The 18,708-nt window shown below is 35.9% G+C and overlaps 1 protein-coding gene across 1 annotated transcript in view; it reads left to right on the top strand.

Moving 5' to 3' along the window:
* Positions 1–18,708, top strand: part of TMEFF2 (transmembrane protein with EGF like and two follistatin like domains 2) — a 284,699-nt gene that overhangs the window by 18,031 nt on the left and 247,960 nt on the right. The window contains exon 4 of the mRNA XM_061440654.1: positions 847–873. Within this exon, the coding sequence (XP_061296638.1) occupies positions 847–873 (27 nt within the window). The remainder of the gene's footprint in view (positions 1–846; positions 874–18,708) is intronic.

Below are 18,708 nucleotides of genomic sequence, written 5' to 3'. Positions count from 1 at the left end.
TGGTGATGGACAGGGAGGCCTGGCATGCTGCGGTTCATGGGGTCGCAAAGAGTCAGACAGGACTGAGCGACTGAACTGAACTAAACTGAATAAATTGAGTGTTTCTGGGAAATGAGTTGTCAGAAATTGACAACTTTCCCAAGTTGTAATTATGTGAGAGGGAGGGGAAAGGACTGGAGTAAAAGGAAGGCAGAGAGAGGTTATTGTCTTCTCTGCCAACATCACCTAGGGTATAGCCAATTTTAGTCACAAAGGCAAACCTGAAGCTCACCCTTTTGGATTTCAAAAACAGTAGATGCTGTTTATACAGATAGACTCTTCCAGAGTTGTGGTATTTGGAAAACGTATTAGCTCTTATATAAAAAGATATTCATCTTTAAACAGTTTTTTCCTTTGTAATGTAATGTACAAGAATATAAGCCTTAATTATGAGTATTTGCCACAAGTCTTATACTACTTAATTTCTAAATCTCAGTGTTTGTTATAAACATCTTGTTTTTAATTTTTTTGTTAATGGCATCATATTCATATTGACTAAAATAAAAATGAGAATTTTTACATAGTCAAATTTGAGAATTAATTCCAAAGCTAGATAATACGTTGTTCATGAAATTTAAGATGAAAATAATAGAGAATTTATTTTATAAGCTATATTATAGATATTAAATTACATTGATATGAGTGTTTTTCAGATTAAATATTAGTAATTTTTCAATTATATTAATATATAATGGAGAAAGTATTTATTTTAAATTTATTTTATTTTGGATTTAATTTAAAAGTTTATAAATATTTTTTGAATATGTCTTTTAAGCTAAAACAAATTACTTCCTTTTTTCCTCCCAGATGCAGGATCAGGATCTGGAGATGGAGGTAGGAGTTGCCTTTTTATATATTGAAAGATTTACATGTGGATGTTACTTGTGGATATTTACTTATGTATTTTTCCTTACATATGTCTAAGACGAATTCACATTTTGCATTTTAGGAAAGGGAAAACTAAAAACAAAATCATTCTTCTTATTAAATAAATGTATATACCATATAAATTATTTTATAATTTATGAATCATTCTTAAGAACTTTTTCCATCTAATATTCCTATTCATTTATATATTTGTGTTTGAATTGACTTTGAGATAAACCTGCATAACAGAACTTCATAATAAGCCTCCAAGCATATTTGGCAGGACAGAAAACTCATAGAAAATCATTTAAATATTGGTTTTTTAAAAACACATAATTACAAGGTATTGATACTATTACATACATAGCTATTATGTAAACAGGAACATAATTATCAAATTAATAGTTTGAAACTGAAGGAGCTTTAGTTCATTAAAGAAAAATAAAAAAAATAAATTTAAGCCAGTGAAAATAAGTGTCTTTACTTCTTTGATTAAATTAATCTATAGTTATTTTTACTAACACAAGATATATGTTTTCATGATTTAGTTGTGTGTTTAAAGAAGTATATGAGATAGGCAGAAACTTTCAAAATTTTATATGATACACTTACTGCCAAATAAGATTTTACGTATGGATTGAACCTTCATTGTAAATTTCCCAAAATGCTTTTCCAGTTGAAATTCAAACAAAATTCTATCTTTATTTACTACAAGAAAAAATAGAAACAACTAAATATAATTTCAACAAGAATACTGAAAAGAGAATGAATAAAAACATAAACATTCTCTCAGGACCTTGCTTAAGTTATATAAAATGATTAAATGCATGTTTCTATTAAACTTTAGTTTTTAATGAAGAATTTGATAAAAGATGAGGAAAGAAGATGTTGGAGTCAGGAAAGTCAAATTCTACTGCTTACCTCATCTGGTTTGGGCAGCAAGTTAGAGATTTATCAAGTCAAAGGCTTAACTAGTTCAAATAAGCAACACCCAGAGAATAAAATTAGAGCAGCATATTGGAGGACAATTTTTTTTCATAAAGACTGAAATTGAATAGGAGTCACGATTCAGTACCATGAGAGTATGAATTTATTTCCATACCACATGACATTAGACAGTCATTTGATGTTAAGATAATCTTACTATTTCTAAGAAATTATTTTTTCCTCTGGCTGATTAATATAATATTCCTAAGAAAATTTCCCTGTAAGTTTTGGAAAGATGAGCTTCTAAGGTCAAGCAAACTTTAAAGAGAAAAAGGAAAAAAGTTTTTTGAGTAGATATTTCACTATCAGAATATTAAGAAATCCATCAGTTTGTTAAAATGTCAATTTTGGAAGGGAACAGTTCTATGAAAAATTTCTGTATTATTTCCCAGCTATTTAGTTTTTATGTGTAGTCTACTTAATTTGAAAGATATTATATTGTTTCAACTGTTCCACTCTTCGCACGTCTTATTAATTTTTTGGCATCTTTAAAAACAAAACAGAATTATCTTCGTTGCTCCTTTTGTTAAAGCATCATGGTATACTTTTTTCTAGTTGAGTCTTTTCCTCATGTCATACATCATTTCATTTTTTTCAATAATAAGGTGTAATGGATGTATCAGATACTTATTGCCAGTTTTTCCTTCATTGTATTTAGCACATGCAATTGACAGTAAAGTCAACCTCACTCTTCCTTGTTGAACTCTAGACTGAAATATTAGGTTCATTATTTTTTCCTGTGATCTGTATAAGGTGATTTTTTAAAGGAAATCACTTTAATTTCATGAATAAGACATTTATAACTTAAATTTCATATACTTGTTGCAGACTATATTCCTTTGTTTTATCTCCTTTTAAAAAATTTCTCTACCTTTCAATTATATGTGCTTTATATTAACTTGGAGGAAAAATAAACAAAACCACTTCTTAAGAGATAATTGCTTTGGGAAGAAAATAAAAGCATATAACCCATTTAATTCTGAGCTGTATTCTTTATAAAGAGTTGTTTTTCTGAAAGTTGTGGTAAATGAGTATTTACTCCTAGCTGTTTGCTTTATTTTTAGTCAGAGACTCAATAATTTTTGTTTTGTTTTGTTTTTGCTAAATTTATTTTTTCTAGTCTATGTGTTCTTTGCTCTGAAATACTAATGGTTTTAATTTTCCATATTTTTTTAACTTTAGTACAAAATGATAGAAAGCTTAATAACGAGAACCTAAAAGCATAGTTTAGAATGATCTGCACAATTCTAGTTCACACATCGATTGGATTATATGGAAAACGTATTTGACTTGCTACCTCTGCTATATAAAGGATGGACTTCCTCCTTTTTCTGACCGAGTTCCTGTTACCAAGATATCTAGAAGAGCCAGAATCAGTTCCCTTTGAATTAACCAAAAGTGATTGAATTACCTATTATTGTTTGGTTAATCCAACAGTCCTAGTTAGTGATTGTCCTAACAAGTCTCTATAGGATGTATTCTCAATAACATGTATTTGGTTAATAATCAAGACATCTTTGTAAGCACTTTGGATAGTTAATGGTTATTTTTCTAATTTCATTTAACAAAAGTTAATATACTTCCCAAATGTAGTGCATTGATCTGAATAGTGAAGTGAACGATTTTATTTGGAAAACACACATGTGTGACTATCATAAATGACATGGTTAAATCAAATCCAAATCCAAAACACTTTATAAATACATAAGGTTTTACTTTTTTAGATTATCCTACATTCTTAAACAAATAAATATTAGTATTGAATATTAGACCTGATTTTTTAAAATTAAGTTTAACTTACTTGCACAAGGGTGTATCTATCATTTATTGCACTTGAGGAAACATTTTTACAGTATAAAAGAGATCTAAATGTTTCATAAAATTTATGCTAATTTGTTTTTGTATGTTTTATAGAAGGTTTAACTATCTTTAACTATTAATCTATTTATTTATTAAGGAAACATTAATATAAAGAATAATCCTGTGTTATTAGTTTTGAGTGAGAGACCAGTTGTCTATGGAATTCTCTGTTTTCAAGCAAAATGTTTAGTTGAAAAGGCATTTTAATCAAATAACCTTTTGGACAGACTCATACTTAAAAAAAAATTCAAGTTAAACTATAATTAGCTATATATGTGTCTGATAGAAAGGTAATATGTAGTAGAGTGTGGATAAAATTCCAAAGAATTTCAAAAAGTAGTAAAAAGAAAGGGGTTGGTGTTTCAAGTACTTATATATATGGAGATAATGTTGTAAATAAGAAAACGGGTGTGTGTAGGAGGGATAATAACATCTTCTCCACCCACGGACTTCCTTAAGCAACAAACACTGCACTGTGAAAGAAGTATTAAAGGAGCCTCTTCTCAAAATCTAGGGCTGTGTGGGTGCTTAAGGGATAATTTTTAACACCTGCTTTTATTTCACAGTCTTTCAGTCATATTATAAGATAAGACCATGAATATTTTCCATTAAGCTTAACATATATTTCTGGATTAACTAGACTTCTGACAGATTCCTAAAAACAAAAACAAGTCCTGTAAAATAAAAAGTATATTTTAACTATCAAAAGAATGATAAACATATTATCCTGTTAAAAGTCTGGAAGAATTCATGATTAAATTTTAATAACATCTTATGGGAAGTTGTATGATAATGTCTATAGAAACAAAATGTCTCTAAGATATACAACATAGATGCAATGGGTATATTTTTAATTCATGAGGTAAAATGAAGCTCTGGGGCTTCATACAACTTATACAATTATATACTTTTAAGAGAATTCTTTAATAATTTAATCAAGAGATTAATGTCAGATATGTACAGCAACATATCAAATTAAATTTATATCCATTTGTTGTAGAAAGCCTGATTTTTGTTTTAATAATCCAGATAATGGCTATTATGATGACTTTAATGCACAAAATCAGTTATGCTATGTTTTATTTAATGCAAAATTGTCCTATGCATATTATCTTTATATAATTTTACTTGGATGTACATAATTAAGACATTTATGTTGTATATACTTTGGCTAGAACAAGAAATATTTACATCGTAACAAACTGTAGACCCTAGGCTGTTTCTGATCATGTAGATTGCTAAAAACCAGAAAAGTGTTATAACAAGTTTGAGAACTGAAAATTAATTTTTTAAAAATTCTTAGATTTCTAATGTGGATTTGATGATATTCAGGAATTACACTGAATTGAACAAGTCTCCTATCAGCTGGGGACCATAACAAGGTTTCTGGAGCTCTGAAGCTGAATATGACATAGTTCTTTATACTCAAGGAGATTAACATGTAAATTCTTTTCTTAGCAAGCAATGGGAAAATTATGATTCTAATTATCAAAAGAGAAATAATCCCCTGTAGAAATAAAATGTTAAGTATACTGTAAATAACAAGGAACTGAATGTTCATTCCATAAAATATTCTTATATCAGGTTAAGTAATTTTTTCTCCCATGTTGCTATACCAGTTCCCTTTCTTGATCTCAATCTGTACCTCTCCACCTTATTGTCATAGTCAAGTTCTGGCAAACAGTGTGCCTTGCCATGTGTTTTCTCCACTGGGTACACATTACAGCCAAAGTCTGACAGGCATCAGTTGTCAGCAACCTCATCTGGAATACTGATTAATTTAAAAATTCTACCCTGTACGCAAAGTTTGAGATTTTTCCATGGCAATACATACAAGGAGGAAGCAGAAACCGCTCTTGCTTTTGCTGTTCTACACCTTAGAGCTGCTGTTCTGCCTAGAGATGAGTTTATAGACATCTGAACCACAGATGAAATATATCTCAGGTTTTCATGGAGTAGAATCCATTTTGCTTCCTCTATAGCTCAAAGAAAACCGATATTGTGATGGAGTGATGAAATAGAGGTAGGATGAATGAAGATAGTGGATAACGAAAATGGAAAAACAAAACCAGCAAACAAAAGGAGGGAAACAAAGTGAGAATGATGGAAAATGAAAAGGGACAACAAAACTTTGTTACCAACATATCTTCACATATGACTACCTTCTTAAAAATAAAAATAACTTTCTTTTTTTAGTAGAATGATAATAATTGACTGAATTTCCAGAGAAGATTGCTTGGGGATGTGAAATGGATGCCACAATATTTTCTTTTTCTGAATCACTTATATGGATTTCTAAAACCTATATCTAGGAAAGTAAATGTAATCATTATGTACAGTGTGATAGACATGGCTTTGGGCTAAGAATCTGGAGATTTGTGTTCTAAATTTTTAATTGTCTTAAAATGCCTTTTTGAGTCTCAAATGCCTATTTGAGTTTACTTGCAAACTCCTTGGAGATTCATTTATTTTATTGGTAAAGGAGAATAGTATCTGCTTATAGGAAAAGATGATTATAATAAACTAATGCAAAGGACTTTGGATTCAAAAAAATGAAATGAAAAGACTTTATATTAACTTTGTTCTTTTTTCCCATTTAAAAATATAATTTCTCTGAAGGGTTTAATTGAAATTTGGATCTTTGAATTAGTAAGTTTTAAGTTCATGGTCTCCAGTAGCATATTGGGCACCTACTGACCTGGGGTGTTCCTCTTTCAGTATCCTATCATTTTGCCTTTTCATACTGTTCATGGGGTTCTCAAGGCAAGAATACTGAAGTGGTTTGCCATTCCCTTCTCCAGTGGACCACATTCTGTCAGACTTCTCCACAATGACCCGCCCGTCTTGGGTTGCCCCACGGGCATGGCTTAGTTTCATTGAGTTAGACAAGGCTGTGGTCCTAGTGTGGTTAGATTGACTAGTTTTCTGTGAGTATGGTTTCAGTGCGTCTGCCCTCTGATGCCCTCTTGCAATACCTACCGTCTTACTTGGGTTTCTCTTACCTTGGACGTGGAGTATCTCTTCACGGCTGCTCCAGCAAAGCGCAGCTGCTGCTCCTTATCTTGGACAAGGGGTATCTCCTCACCACCGCCCCTCCTGACCTTGAACATGGAATAGCTCCTCTAGGCCCTCCTGTGCCCGCACAGCCACCACTCCTTGGACTGTTCCAACATCTGCTGGATCATTGAAAAAGCAAGAAAGTTCCAGAAAAACATCTATTTCTTCTTTATTGACTATGCCAAAGCCTTTGACTGTGTGAATCACAATAAACTGTGAAAAATTCTGAAAGAGATGGGAATACCAAACCACCTGACCTACCTCTTCAGAAACCTATATGCAGGTCAGGAAGCAACAGTTAGAACTAGACATGGAACAACAGACTGATTCCAAATAGGAAAAGAAGTATGTCAAGGCTATATATTGTCACCCTGCTTATTTAACTTCTATGCAGAGTGCATCATGAGAAATGCTGGGCTGGAAGAAGCACAAGCTGGAATCAAGATTGCCGGGAGAAATATCAATAACCTCAGATATGCAGATGACACCACCCTTATGGCAGAAAGTGAAGAGGAACTAAAAAGCCTCTTGATGAAAGTGAAAGAGGAGAGTGAAAAAGTTGGCTAAAAGCTCAGCATTCAGAAAACAAAGATCATGGCATCTGGTCCCATCACTTCATGGCAAATAGATGGGGAAACAGTGGAAACAGTGTCAGACTTTATTTTTGGGGGCTCCAAAATCACTGCAGATGGTGACTGCATCCATGAAATTAAAAGACGCTTACTCCTTGGAAGGAAAGTTATGACCAACCTAGATAGCATATTCAAAAGCAGAGACATTACTTTGCCAACAAACGTCCGTCTAGTCAAGGCTATGGTTTTTCCAGTGGTCATGTATGGATGTGAGAGTTGGACTGTGAAGAAAGCTGAGTGCCGAAGAATTGATGCTTTTGAACTGTGTTGTTGGAGAAGACTCTTGAGAGTCCCTTGGACTGCAAGGAGATCCAACCAGTCCAATCTGAAGGAGATCAGCCCTGGGATTTCTTTAGAAGGAATGATGCTGAAGCTGAAACTGCAATACTGTTGCCACCTCATGCAAAGAGTTGACTCATTGGAAAAGACTGTGGTGCTGGGAGGGATTGGGGACAGGAGGAGAAGGGGACAACAGAAGATGAGATGGCTGGATGGCATCACCAACTCGATGGACATAAGTTTGAGTGAACTCCGGGTGTTGATGATGGACAGGGAGGCCTGGTGTGCTTCGATTCATGGGGTCCCAAAGAGTCAGACATGACTGAGCAACTGAACTGAAGTTCATGGTCTAAAATATTGATGCTGAGATAATAACAACTCTACAAATCCAATCACAGTTTTCAGTATTTAGAGGAGATAGCTAGATTTGCACTTTGAAGGGGAGTGAAATCATAGTTTTGATATTGGAGGAACTGTAGTTCTATATGACAGGTAAGAAATAGGGAACAGTTTTAAAAATTCAAAACAGTCAGTTCAGTTCAGTTCACTTGCTCAGTCATGTCTCTTTGTGACCCCATGGACTGCAGGATGCCAGGCTTCCCTGTCCATCACCAACTCCCTGAGTTTACTCAAACTCATGTCCATCCAGTCGGTAATGCCATCCAACCATCTTATCCTCTGTCAACCCCTTCTCCTCCTGCCTTCAACCCTTCCCAGCATCAGGGTCTTTTCCAATGAGTTAAATCTTTGCATCAGGTGGCCAAAGTATTGGCACTTCAGCTTTAACACCAGTCCTTCCAATGAATATTCAAACTGATTTCCTTTAGGATGGACTGGCTGGATCTCCTTGCAGTCCAAGGAACTCTCAAGAGTCTTCTCCAACACCACAGTTCAAAAGCATCAATTCTTCGGCACTCAGCTTTCTTTGTGATTCAACTCTCACAAATGATTACTGTCCATAATGATTACTGAAAAAAAACATAGCATTGACTAAATGGACCTTTGTCAGCAAAGTAATGTCTCTGCTTTTGAATATGCTGTCTAGCTTGGTCATAGCTTTTCTTCCAAGGAGCAAGTGTCTTTTAATTTCATGGCTTCAGTCACCATCTGCAGTGATTTTGGAGCCCAAGAAAATAAAGTCTCTCACTGTTCCCATTCTTTCCCCATCTATTTGCCATGAAGTGATGGGACCAGATGCCATGATCTTTGTTTTATGAATGTTGAGTTTTAAGCCAACTTTTGCACTCTCCTCTTTCACTTTCATTAAGAGGTACTTTAGTTCCTCTTTGTTTTCTGCTATAAGGGTGGTATCATCTGCATATCTGAGGTTATTGATATTTTTGGCAATCTTGATTTCAGCTTGTGCTTCATCCAGCCTGGAATTTCACATGATGTACTCTGCATAGAAGCTAAATAAGCAGGGTGACAATATACAGCCTTGATATACTCCTTTCCAATTTGGAACATTTGTTGTCCCATGTCCAGTTCTAATTATTGCTTCTTGACCTGCATACAGATTTCTTAGGAAGCAGGTCAGGTGGTCTGGTATTCCCATCTCTGTAAGAATTTTCCACAGTTTGGTGTGATCCACACAGTCAAAGACTGTAGCATAGTCAATGAAGCAGAAGTAGATGTTTTTCTGGAACTCTCTTGCTTTTTCTATGATCCAACGGGTGATCAAAACAGTAAATAATTCTTAAGATTACAATGGCAGTCAGTTGCCTCTGCAGAAATCCCAAAAAGAAGAAATGGGAGGGATTCACAATATGATGGATTCGGTATACTCACATGGAGAAGGCAGTGGCACCCCACTCCAGTACTCTTGCCTGGAAAATCCCATGGATGGAGGAGCCTGGTAGGCTGCAGTCCATGGGGTCCCTAAGAGTCGGACACGACTGAGCGACTTCACTTTCACTTTCATGCATTGGAGAAGCAAATGGCAACCCACTCCAGTGTTCTTGCCTAGAGAATCCCAGGGATGGGGGAGCCTGGTGGGCTGCCGTCTATGTGGTCGCACAGAGTCAGACACGACTGAAGCGACTTAGCAGCAGCAGCAGCAGGTATACTCACAAAGAAGAATTTTCATTAGGATGCTAAGCATTGCAAAGTTTTTCTAAGGGGATTTGAACTTTTAGAAAGAGATTCTTTTAAAGTAGATGGAAATACTTTATTATAGTTCTGCTGGATGCCAGAGCATGAATTAGATAAATCCATAAGGATACCTAACTCAGGTATAATTGTTTGTAAAATGCCCTGTGGTTTATAAAAAGCACTAATTTATTTAATCACAATAGCAACCTTTGGATATGTGGAAGATAATAAAAAAAAATAGCATTTTACCCACAATGCCAGCAACAGTACATTATGTTAACTAAGCCAGTCCTTGAATTTCAAGAAGGAAGGAAACTATAGTCTACAAGGTACCCTACCTTTTGCAGTAGCTGTATGCAACACCTATATCCAATAGACCCCATATTCTATTTACATAAATCTTATCAACAATCATATGAAATTTTATTATCTCTTCTCCTTACCCTCTTCTTACTCTCATTTTTATTTCTGAAACTATCTATTCTATTCAAAGTGTTATTAGTCATTCTGTTGTGTCTGACTCTTTGCAGTTCCATGAACTTTAGCCCTCCAGGTTCCTCTGTCCCTGAAATTCTTCAGGCAAGACTACTGAAGTGGGTAGTCAGTACCTTCTCCAGGGGATCTTCTCGACCCAGGGATTGAACCCATTTTTCCTGCATTGCTGGCAGATTCTTTACTATCTGAGCCACAGGGGAAGCCCATTCTATTCAAGGTCATCCTCAAACCCCTATGGATTTATGTATCATCAAGTTAATCATACTCATCAATCTATAATGGTTTGCCATCTATTCTTCTCTATTAATTTTCCCTTCATCACCCATCTCTGGTCTTATTCCTTTTTGAAGTATTCACTCTAAGGTATTTGTTATACTTTAACTTGGGGAAAAAATATGATTGTGTAAGTGGTTGCAGGAAGTGGTAGTTAAAGACTCAGTCTCTGGAAGTGTACTCTGTGGATTTGGTCCCCATTCCACCACTTACTCGCTATGTGACCACAGACAGGTTACTTACACAATCTATTTTAGTTTCTTCATCCATGATCCTTGTAGGGTTTCCCGAGAAATAGAATCTGAGGTTAGATTTGTACATTCGAGGTTCACTAGTAGGGCTTTCAGGATCAGCATCGGTAGGAAAGAAGGATGTAGGACTGGGCAGATGGAGTAGGAATGGTGCAGTTTTAAAAAGCCACGGCAGGCACCATAAAGAGCTCTCAACATGGCATGTCCCCTCTGAGTTGTACTTAAAACTGGGTTGATGGGGCTTCACCTTCACATCCCACCATTGATCACTGTTGATGTGGGTGAACCCCAAGGGAGTGTTACCTCGGACCAGATGGCTCTCTTTAACTACAGGCTAGACCTGGATAGGGACTCTGCTGTGACCTGTCTGTGAATAACATTCCCAGCAGAGAAGGGGCAAGTATGCTCATTGCATCATGGCATTCTCTACAATCTGTAACATTTAAAACAAGAAACAAAACAGAATCCCTGCTCTTGCAGAGCTTATTTCTTGTGCAAAGAGCCAAAGAGTAAACAAATAAACAAGAAAAAATATGGATTGTCATATGGTATGCAGGAGGGGAAAAGTGAGATAAGCAAAGGTAGAAAGTTGCTAATGGATTTGAAGTGATCAGGAACGCATGGACAAAGATAAGGAAGTGAAGGATCGGGATCGAGGCTTGCAAATAAGCAAGAGAAGGGCATTCTAGGAGAACTGCAATGCAAAAGCTCTGAAGGTGCATAACCCCAGAAGGTCTCAGATGTTAGTTAGACTGAAGTGAGTGAGAGGATGCTTGGAGATAAGGAAGAGAGATGGAGGTGAGCCTATAGACCCTTTTATGGGGTTTGACTCTTCCTGTGAGTAAGTTGGGAGCCATCGAGGGTCCACAGCAAAGAAAATGTTCTGATGTGACTAGTGATTTTACCAGATCTGTGTTGAGTTGAATGCAATGAGTTGAAGTAAGGGAAGAAGGAAAGACTACTGTAATTAAAAGAAAAAGATGGGACTTGCCTGGTAGTCCAGTGACTTAGGCTCTGTGCTCCCAATGCAGAAGACCAAGGTTGGGTCCTTGGTCAGGGAACTAGATCCCATATGCCACAATTGAAAAAGACCCTGCATGCCAAATAAGTACACATATTTTTAAAAAGAATGAACATATTTAAAGAAGAAAAAAGATAACATTTCTTTTACCTGCTTGTCAATGTTCAGGAGTCTGTGATATATTCTCCACAATGTCTCTTGTCTATTCCAGATGTACCAATCTGCTACCCACCCAAAAGACGTTGTCGGTGGTCCTTTAAGTAGATATCCTACTGTAGATATTGTGCAGTAGTTGAATCAATTTTTTTTTCTCTTAGGGTATTTTCATATTTAGGGTTTTATTTAAGATGTCCTTCTCTTGTTTTGATGCTTGTAAGCAAGCAGAACATTTCAGGCATTAGCAGACAGTATTTAATACATAGGAATCTCTCTGCATGCTGCAGTGCATGCCAAATTGCATTGACTTTTGTTTCAAATTTGGATTTGAAAATATAGCATTTTTTTAGTGTACTAGATGTACAATATGTATCGTAGCATATGATTTTCAATGTGTACTTAACAAAGAGCAATTTCATTTTCTCTGGTAAATTACACACTTGTTATAGCTTTGGGATTTAAAAGAATGCTGGAATAAATAGAAAACAATATGTTTAAATAATGTTAGCATTCTGGCTCAGTGAGTCAAACCACAAGAATTATTCCAGTGACTTTCAGTTAGTCAACTGGTTCTGAAGATAACTTTCGTTTTGTATTCCTTGCTGGGATCTCTCTCTGAGAAGAATAAAAGGAGAATTAACTGTATTTTAAGTAAGGTTGAATGGATGATTCCAAGAACTTGTTTAGCAGATGGATCATTTAAATTGGATCTATTCCTAATCAAAAAAATATTTATTTAATATAAAATAATAAATACAGTTCTTATAAACTTAAACTTCTATCCCATTTTCTCTCATTTCCCAGCTGCTTTTCTCACTCCTTAATTTCATAGTTTGACTGATTGGATGGTTGTTCTAAGATTACCTTCTGATGGGGAAGGCCACAAACAGAAATCCATATTAGTGGAACCAGTTAAGAGGGAACCCATTTCTAGTATAGCCTCTACACAAAATTAATGTACTCTGCATGTATTTGGTCCTGGCTAAATTGAGAAAATTTGCAACATCTTGGAAGCATTGAATTGGGGTGAGAGTCATTTTAGACACACTCCAGAGACTGTAACCTTAACAGAAAGCCATGGCCTTTGGCAAGTAGAGTTTCTGACACACTGATTTAAGCGGTGGTGGTGAACATTTGGTAAAGAGACATGTTGAGCCACATACTATCATTTCTCCTGAACACTTGGAGCTTTCTGATGCAGTTTGGGTTCTAATCCTTAAGGATTGGAGAGTTTACAATGGTGAAGATTTTATTAAGTTACTCAAAAGACAACTATAATAGCAGTTTGAATGTGCTCCTCTTTGAAAGTAGGTGTTATTTTTAAATATAATTAAAGAGAAACAACTGGCAGTTTAGAGGAAAAGGGATATTAGTGGTAGTAATTACACTGTATCTTAAACAGTGGGATGATATTAAATGGTTATATTCTGGAAACTCATGTTCTAACTACTTTTGAGGCCCATGCTGCCCCAACAACCACATTCAAGCATTCATTCAGAAAACACCCTTGACCTTTCACGAAGAGAGAGCTTCCTTACACCAAACTCTGCTTTGAAATAGAATATAGCAGAGTTATAAACCCAGTTCAATCCTATAAATCAGGACACTGTGTGAATTTTCTATTGTGAATAGCTCTCAGATTTCTGTGTCCAGACCCTTCACCAATCCCTTATTTCATCCCTCGTCATCTCTTGTCTATAATGTTGAAAAAACGCCTCCTAACTTGTCTCCCTTTTTCCAGTCTTGTCCTAAAATTTTTCTTACTTGCACAGTCAGAATGATTTATAGAAAATACTTATCTGAGCATATCATTCCCCTGCCTACAACCCCACAATGGCTGTCCATCATCCTTAGAATAAAAGTCAGTCTTTCCAGTAGGAAGTACAAAGACCTCCAGAATTGCTCCAGTACCTGCTCACCATCCTCATCATTAATCTTCTTCACCTCAGAGCTGACAACTCCATTGTACCTTTGCATTGAGAGTAGTTCACTGAGACACAATGTCAATAGGTTTCATGCCTCTCTGCTTTGCTAATGCTCTTCCCTCTTCCTAAAATGTGTCCCGTGCTTTTGCCTAAATAGTATTCATCTTCCAAAACTAAATCAAGGCTCATATAATATAGGGAGATTGCCGTAAATCTGCTGATTGGAGTAAATATCATTCTACTTTGTGTCACTAATCTGATTCATTGAAGTAGCATGTTTATGTATGTGCTTACAGCTAATTATTAATACCCTTAGATGCAGACCGCAAGGCCATATGCTTAGGAGGATATCATTGAATCTTTGCTCAGCTGAGCTAAGGCTCTAAAACTAACAAAAAAAAAGTGTGCTTAAATTTTGAAATGTTTCTATTCACATTTGGCTACTACAGTTTAAATTATTTGAAATTCTGAAATAAAAGTTAAATATGAAGAGTTTCATATGCTAAAATAACAGTAGAATTATTTTAACTCAATAGAAAAGGACTAAAAAATACTAGAGAGTAAGAGAATGATCCATGCCACCAGGAATAAGACAAGAAGATGATATTTGCAAGCCTAAAACAGCTTCATAAATAAGCAAATGCTTATCCAAGACCTAAAGAAATTCAAGGAAATCCAAGAGGAGCCTAGCAAAAATATAGGCTACCAGCTTAAGCTCAGAAGCTTTCCTTTTGCATTTCCTTTATTTTTGAAGTACATGGCATCTGATACTATTAATATCAATTTGTTCATCTGTGATTTGCCTCATTCTCCTAAAAGTGGTGTGCAAAGAAAAAAAATTGAAGTTATTTTAGGATTCTAGTTAGTTTGTAGGTAATTGAGATAATTTTACCCAATGTGAATGCTTTATCCCACTTCTAAATTACTTATTAAAATACCAAATGACTTTGGCCAGAGAATAAAATCATTTGGAAATCCATTTGGTACCTTCATTTAATTTGACATTGAACCAGTGGGGAAAAAATAAAAGATGGTCTTTTCAGGGAATTATAATGATTACCCCAAATAAAATGTACTTTAACCATAGACTAATACTGCCTGAAGAGTAAAACACTTGATATTAATTTCTTAGAGCTAGAAAAGAAAGAAAGTGAAGTCGCTCAGTCGTGTCCGACTCTTTGCAACCCCGTGGACTGTAGCCTACCAGGCTCCTCTGTCCATGGGATTCTCCAGGCAAAAATACTGGAGTGGGTTGCCATCTCTTTCTCCAGGGGATTTTCCCAACCTAGGGATCAAGCCCAGGATGCCTGCATTGCAGACAGACACTTTACCCTCTGAGCCACCAGGGAAGCCCAGAGCTAGCACGTTTCTTCGTTAAACGGAATAAGAAAGCAGAACTCGTGAGCTTCAGCTTTCAGCTTATGAAGCATCCAGTGGTATATGAAGAGGAAAGGGCCTCCTCCATATGATGCCATGAAGATTTTAGAGGAAATGATTTTAAAGTAAGTCACTGTGCTATCATCAGACTGAAAGTAAAGATCCAACCAGCAGAATTTCATAGAAGTGGGCCTGGCATGTAGTAGGTGCTTGATAAGTATTTGTGAGATTAATGCATGGATGAATGAACTGCTAGAGCAGCGATGTGAACTCCTATAATAGCAAATAATTGATGCATGTGTGAACAAGGAGGCCCTGCTCCCACCTCCGAGTAACTGCTAACTATGGCCCTCGACTTACTTAGAGTAGGCATCAGAAATGCCATGAGATGTCATTTCTCAAGAAATCTGAAGAGTGATTCTATTTCTTCCACTAACTCTGAGTCACAGCTCTTCCCCACATCCCTATGCTCTTTTTTTTTTTTTTCATCTGTTTTCCCATGAATGAAACTGGAACAATATGGTAATGCTGTACTCAGATATAAAAGGAGATATTTATAGGGGATAAAAAGGAGAGTTTGGAGAAACAAGATAGGAGAGCAATCTGGTAAGAAAGAGAAGGATTTTTCAGTGCAAAATGTCAGAAAAAAAGGAGAAAGCTGTGGTGTTCAATGTTTTGTCTAAAAAAGTTTTTAGTGTCCTTCTAAAGGACAAAAAATGTGGAATGTTAAATGGCTTCAGACGGGTAGGCAGTACTATTTTTTTTTTATATGTCCCAACTCTTTAATATTTCTTTCCATATTAACACATCAAATATTTACTCATTTAGTGCATTTCTCCCTCAATAGTTTCTATACCCCAACATATACATGTTTTGAGAAGAAAATCAAGAAAAAGTTGATGCAGACAAAGATTTTCCTCTTAACTCCACTCCACACAAAATTTTTCTCACCCATCTAAAATAGTATTTAATGCTGCCAGAGAATATTTCATTAGGAAAAACAGATCTTGTTCTTGCCAGACAAGACAAAGGTTGAAATCAATGCTTCAGACTGCTGAGTAGGAGATCTGACAACCTGCCCTTACCCAGCACTTCTGCAACGTGCTTGGCAGAACTTGAATGCCTCAGGATGCTATTATACTAGAGAGTATCCAGTTAAGTAATACTGAGCAACGGAGCATAATTTGACCTATTTTGAAGAGTCACAGATAAGGTGAAGAACTTGCTCCAATTTGCCCAAGACTTTTCCAGTTTTCATATGGAAAATCCTGCATCCCAGGATACTCCACAAAAATAAGGATGCAGAAATAAGGATGATATGGCACCTAAGTCACATAGGAAAGGCTAAGGAGCCTTATGGTTTAGAAGTTTGCTAAATTTTGTTTAAAAAGTATTTTAAAACAACACCTGACCATGAATCATTTTTCTTAAACAAATATATTTTAAAAATTAAAGGAATTAGTAATTTAGGGTACATACTTTAGGAAACTCTGCTCCAACCCTAACCATTTATCTCTTGACCCCTGCAATCTCATTAGCAGTATGTGTTACAGGACATATGGAGACCTGAGGGATGATCTACCAGTTGTGACTGAGTCTCCTTCTAAACCTTAGACTACGTAAGCCTCAGGCTGGAAACTTGGAAGAATTTCCATATAGAAATAATTTCATCACTTCAAAATCATTCTCTTTCACAAATATTAACCTGTTTTAATGCACATATTTTAGGAGTTTCATTGTGGTGGTTGTTGTTTAGTTGCTAAGTTGGGTCCGACTCTTTAGCAACTCTAGGGACTATAGCCCGCCAGCTCCTCTGTCCCGGGGATTTCCCAGGGAAGAATATTGGAGTGGGTTGCCATTTCCTTCTCCAGGGGATTTTTCCAACCCAGAGATGGAACCTGTGTCTCCTGCTTGGCAGGCAGATACTTTACCACTGTGTTACCTGGGAAGGAGTTTCTAAAAGAAGGTAAAAATACTGTGAAAATCTTTAAAAGATTTATATTCTAAATTCTTTTCTTATTTGCTATTGTATAATTCTGGATGAGTCTTGAGTAGATGTTGGGAAGTATGCATAAATTTAAAAATATGTTAGGAGAAAGTTTGGAGATTGCCATTATATGACAACAGAATCATTCATGCAACTTTCCTCTGAACTTTTCTGTGTGGGACTAACCATACCTATAGAGGGGAGGAGAGAGGACAAGGAGATAAAAATACATAGAATGGAATAGAAACCTTTACAATGTCTGGAAATGGGGAAAAATTCAGATTCAGAGCTGCCTGTTCAGACACTCAGCTGTGTCTGACTCTTTGCGACTCCATGGACTGCAGCACGCCAGGTTTCCCCATCCTTCACCATCTTCTGGAGCTTGCTCAAACTCATGTTCATTGAGTCGGTGATGCCATCCAACCATCTCATCCTCTGTCATCCCTTTCCCCTCTTGCCTTCACCCTTTCCCAGCATCAAAGTCTTTTCTAATGAGTCAGCTTTTTGCATCAGGTGGCTAAAGCATTGGAACTTCAGCTTCAGCATCAGTCTTTCTAATGAATATTCAGGACTGATTTCCTTTATGATTGACTGGTTTGATCTCCTCGCTGTCCACGGGATTCTCAAGAGTCTTCTCCAACATCACAGCTCAAAAGCATCAATTCTTAGTTCCATTTTGTACTTGTCACCACATCACAAACTAGGACAGGTGCCTCTTCCTGCACCTGCAAATTTGTTTAAAGAAGGCAAAGCCCATTTTAGTGATCCACAAAGGATTAGCTGAGTGGATTCATGAAAGGGACTCTGTTATGCTGAATAATGTATTCATTCCAACAAAACCTTAAACTTTTCTCAATTCAAAGACTTTTTTTCCTAAGTTTTTCTAAGTACTTTTCAGCTCTAAATATCTGAGAATTAAAAAGTATTATTTCTGACATTTCTAGCACACATTATTTACTGATAATGCTGAGAGAACATTCCTTTTAATAAAATTTCTAATTTTTATACCTCTTGGATGAGGTCAAGCAAAAGAAAAAGGCTTTAGCTGCATACCACTCCCCGAGGTTAAAGGAATGAAAAGGAAGAGTTGGAAAAGTACTTTAAATAGTGTATTGCTTTTAGGTGTGCTGCTTCAAATTGGGCAATTATAGAAACACTGGTAGAGACACATCCCTGCTAATTTACATATGCATAGCATTAGACGCATCACTAAAACTCATACAGCTTATCTGTTTCAATAATTGATAAGCCTACTGTAACACTCTAAAGACTATTTTATACTGTCTTGTATTAAGATCTTACAATGAGCAGCTACTCTGTGTTAGATACTTACAACCACATAGTACATACTTGTTATAACTATTCAAGAAATACATGTCTCCATTTTCCAATGAAGAAAATAAATGGCACA

Source organism: Bos javanicus, chromosome 2, assembly GCF_032452875.1.
Source record: "Bos javanicus breed banteng chromosome 2, ARS-OSU_banteng_1.0, whole genome shotgun sequence".
NCBI classification, from domain to species: domain Eukaryota; kingdom Metazoa; phylum Chordata; class Mammalia; order Artiodactyla; family Bovidae; genus Bos; species Bos javanicus.
Note: the sequence above shows the minus strand (reverse complement) of the source record. Positions and strands in the feature narration are given on the sequence as shown.